Genomic DNA, 4,535 nt, shown 5'->3' with positions numbered 1-4,535 from the left:
GGGGGGGGGGGGGGAGTGTTTTTTTACATGAAAAATTTTTACAGAATTCTGGAAAATGCATTTCCATCCAAAAGCCCAGATCTTATTGTGAGCTCTACATAAGCAGACCTCTGCATTTATTTTGACCTCAGTGAAAACCCATGCAAAACTTTCTAACATTCTTTAGTATGCTTTTCTGCACTATGTAATTTATGCTGATTGGGTCCAGGGCTTTTATATTACCATACCCTGATTGGTCTGAACATATTAAAAACCACAGACAAACATCAGGGTGACTTGATGAGCCTGGATTCTTTTCCAATTCTTTTTTTAATTAGCCAAGTCTGTTTATGTATAGTGTGCCTGCTACTATGTTTATGTCTACAAGTGTGCAAGTCAAAAACTGATTTGCAAATGTAATGATCTGGCTTAAGCAACAGCAGAAAAGTACAGAATTATGAAGCTGTTAACAACATATTAAAAATATGCTTACTGTAGAGTTGACTAATTAGCTCCACAGTACAGTACAGTTGCATCTTACGTGTATTTAACATACGCAATTTCAACTACACGCGCTCAGCTGCTGGGGCTGGCCGCTGGGTGCGTGTGGTACTGCTTGCAAGCACCAGCATGGCTGGGGGGGGCTCACGTTCAGCTGGCTGCCCTGGCAGAATGAGGCGGTGGAGGACAAGAGGGGCAAGGAGTGCGTGCGGAAGGCGCAGCTGCTGCACTGCACGCATGGGCTGTGCGGTACTGCGCCCGCCTTGTCCAGGCCCTGGAGCAGTGGCGGTGGTTGCTTGGCCCTGAAGCCCGGCGATTTCAACTATATGTGATTTCAACTATACGCGCTGTCTTCGGAACATAACCCCTGTATAAGATGCGACTGTATTGTATATGCCTAGGTATCCACATGTGCAGGGCTAGTAGAGTAAACTAATAAAATCCACAGCAGGGTAGTACTTATATTTACAAGTCCTATCCTGCTGAACACTTTTTTACTCTGCAGTTACTGACCTGGCTGGCTAGGGCACGAGGATGCTTCGCTGTGGAGGCTGCCTGTCGGCTAGCCCTGCACTGGAGCACCTTCGGGACCCAGCCAGCTCCTCCACACCGTAGCCAGCCCCTCCACAGCATGCTGAGCCAGGTCGGAGTAGCCCTGGGCTGGCACGTTGATTCCCAGGCCCCCTGCCAATCGATGCTGCTCTAACCTGGCCCAACATGCTGTGGTCCCAGGCACATGTGTAAACATGGCACTGAGAAGCAATAAACGCCAACATGATAAGTGCCAGAGTTTACTGCTTTGCCTTCATATACAGGTGTAGACGCGCCCAGTTTTCAAACTCAAAACCACATTTACATTCAGACATTCCTAAGGTATAACAAAACATCTAAATATTTACCTGTTAATTTTCAGGAACTAACTTAAAGGTATAAAAGTCATAATTAATATACAACATTTCTTAATGCTTGCAAGGGGAACCAGCCAGGCAGATGAATGACTTAGCCTGAGAATCCAAACTCCAGGTCTGTGCAAAAGGTATCAATACTTTTGATAAATTAAACAACCTTATGCCAGTTACTGGATGCACCATGAACATGGAATAGTGCCGGGTAAAAACGGGACAAAAATTACGTTCACATTTCTTAGACATTACTGCAATTATAACACGACTGAGTGGCAACCATCATATAAGTCTAATACCTAATTACAAAGGCCTATTGTTGAAAAAATTTCAGTTTTCAGTTCCTGATACTGGACTCCTCAAGCTACAGGCACCATCTCAGGAGACAATCTAGCTCAATCATCTCATCATTACCAAACTGCTTGAAAAGGACCACTGTCCCTCATACTGTACTTTAGTTTTCTTCAAAGATCACTGCTTGGACTCTGTAATCAAGTGGTGAGGAACATGCCTTTCTGACACTGCTGGATGCTCACAAGCATCTCTGTGTCAGATGTCTAACTCCAGATACTCTGACCTAATTTTTAGGTGCGTGTTTTCAAAAGGCTTCTCTCCACAACTGGTACAGCTTGCCACTCTTGTTTATGGTACATGAGAAAAACCAAAATAAGCATACCCTCCAAACTACTTACATTTTGTGGACAGCACAATACCTGAAAATTTCATGCCAAAATTTTAAAGCACAGAAAATAAGGTGACCAAACCAAAGGGAAAATGTGTCCCATCAACATTGAAGTTGGTAATATTGATGAAGTGTAAAAGTTGTAAGAATAACATGGTTTTCCACGGAAAAAAAGATTTGGCTTTAGAACCTCAAGCAGGGTTTATGAAACCATTTAAAACAATTTATGATTTAACAGGAATTATTTTATTAAACAGGACTTGTGCCATACCTAAACAGCTTAATGCTCAAAAGGGAGAAGATGAAATTATATACTTTTGATGTGCACTGCAGTTTGTATCTAGGTCAGCTGTAAGTTGATAATAAAAAAATGCCATAACACCAAATACTCTTCAGTAAATATTACGCATACCAGAGAACTATAATCTATTCATTAGTTCTTCACTTGTGACAATGCATAGTTCAAAGACAGCTCTGTGCCACTGCTCATGACAGCTCTACATTCATCCCAACCAGCTCCAACCAAGGATTGACTCGTATTGATCCAGTTCCCATAACAGATGAATATAATACCCACTGCAAGAGTGACATAGAAAGCCAACTGAAATTAACGTCAAAGTTCTTTAGTGGCTATAAAAAGTATATTCATTATGAGGCAAAGGAGGAGAGAAAGAGTGAGGATGTGAGTAATTTCTGCTCTGAAATCTGTATCATGAATTTTAGTTTTATGTTCAGACCCTACTAGGTACAACTCTTGTTAATTTTTGTGGAAGTTGTTTGTACATAGGGAGGGAGAAATGGAAAGAAAAGCATAAATAACACTGCTTTTGAAGGCCATCTCACAGCAAAAATAATTCTGTTCAAACATGCTTTTTGAAAATAATTTACAACAGACTGTAAATAAGAAGTTAACAGCACTGCATTAAACTGCCAGATGCAACTGGTCTGACACCTTTTCTAGAGATCCTCCAAGTTACCTTATTAAAGTTTTTGGTTAATGAAAGTATATCTTAATAAGAAAGTGTCAGCTGACAATCAGTGATTGAAGTCTTACAGCTTGCATTAACAATTCCAAAAATTAATTTATTTCATTCCAAGTTTAGTTTGCCCATGTATAATTTGCTAGGTTCACATCCTACCTTCACGCCAACTGCAACATCAGTGACAATGCTGTGAAGAAAATAAAAATCACGTTAAGTATTTCCACAACCACAAAACGGATACAAAATTAAACTTCCTTTAACATATTTTAAGTAACTTTAGCATTTGTGAAAGTTGATTCCAACCTAATGGGCCAAAAAAACAGCAAAGTTTTCTCCACGACAGAGAAAAGGGGATTTTAAAAAAACATCAGCTCAACATAAAAAAGAAAGAAAGAAAAAGCAATGGGCATGGGGTCAGATGTTCCAAATAAAGGCTATCAAGCAGAGTCCCTGACAGTACCAGATGCCCCACAAGGTATCCAGAGCATCAGTCAGACACAGACAAAGTAATGCTACCTGACTTAAGAAACTGAGGGAAAGCAAGTCACATCAAACTCACTTCATCCAGTGTCACTCGCCAGACATACTGGACATTCTAGCCAGTGTCTGGACAGGGTCACAGAGGTTACCTCTGGACATTCTAGGAATGTGGACAAGATGAGAATAAAGTAATTATAGTATAGTACAGTATAGTACCCAAATTTATTTTTCATGGTGGGAAAGAAGGATCTGGTTTTTTATTTATAATATTTTTAAGTCAGATTTTTTTTAATAAAACCCTTAAATGTCAAGTTCAGCCCTTTAAAAACAATAATCCTATCAAACTCTTGAGGGAAGACCAAGAATACTCTTCGTGATCTGAACTCAAAGATGGACCTACCTGGGTACACACCTGGGCCCCACAACTTCTACAGCCAGGTAAAGCCCAATGCAGAGCTATTCCCCGGCAGGCAGGGGGTCCCCAGGCAAGCAAGACACAACAGCTTAAGCTACAATACCTCCAGGATACCAAAGCGACCACCGATTGTCACAAAAAGTTGAGAACAAGCTACAGGGCGCAAAACCTGCCATTTCCAGGGGATCCCTCTACAGAAAGGGTCTGTGGCCGGGCCACGACACCCGCGAGAACAAGCAGGCCTCTTCTAGACTCCAAGGTGGATGGGCTGCCTGCTTCAAAGCCAGGCATGGCCCGGGCAGGGCAGCCAGGCCCATGAAGTCTGGGGGCAGGACCACGCAGGGCTGTTTGTGTTGACAGCGGTTATAACCAACAGCCTCCAAGAAAAGGAGACCTTGTAGTGTGTACCCCGACTGCCCACCCAGGCTCCCTGCCATGGCTGTCCCGCAGCGGGACGCTTGCACCGCGCCCCTGCCCATCTCCAGCTCTGCCTTCGGACCGGGCCGGGCCGGGCCGGGCCGGGCCGGGGGCAGCTCCTGAAGACAAAAGAGCGCGCGTAGGGCCGGCGGCGGGCGGGGCTGTGCGAGCGGCCC

At 43.3% G+C, this 4,535-nt stretch overlaps 1 protein-coding gene across 6 annotated transcripts in view; it reads right to left on the bottom strand.

Annotated features, from left to right (window-relative positions):
* The window catches only part of PTBP2 (polypyrimidine tract binding protein 2), a 117,254-nt gene that overhangs the window by 112,041 nt on the left and 678 nt on the right, over window positions 1-4,535 (bottom strand). For all 6 annotated transcript variants that reach the window (XM_019501662.1, XM_019501661.1, XM_019501657.1 and 3 more), the window contains exon 2: window positions 3,204-3,234. Coding sequence is in view for 4 of the 6 variants with exons in the window: in XM_019501657.1 (XP_019357202.1) it covers window positions 3,204-3,234 (31 nt within the window). In the remaining 2 variants the exon portion in view is untranslated. The remainder of the gene's footprint in view (window positions 1-3,203; window positions 3,235-4,535) is intronic.

The sequence above is a fragment of the Gavialis gangeticus genome, unplaced genomic scaffold (genome assembly GCF_001723915.1).
Source record: "Gavialis gangeticus isolate Ggan-Ray unplaced genomic scaffold, GavGan_comp1, whole genome shotgun sequence".
NCBI classification, from domain to species: domain Eukaryota; kingdom Metazoa; phylum Chordata; order Crocodylia; family Gavialidae; genus Gavialis; species Gavialis gangeticus.
The sequence above is the reverse complement of the archived record's forward strand: the minus strand, read 5'-3'. Positions and strand labels throughout refer to the sequence as shown.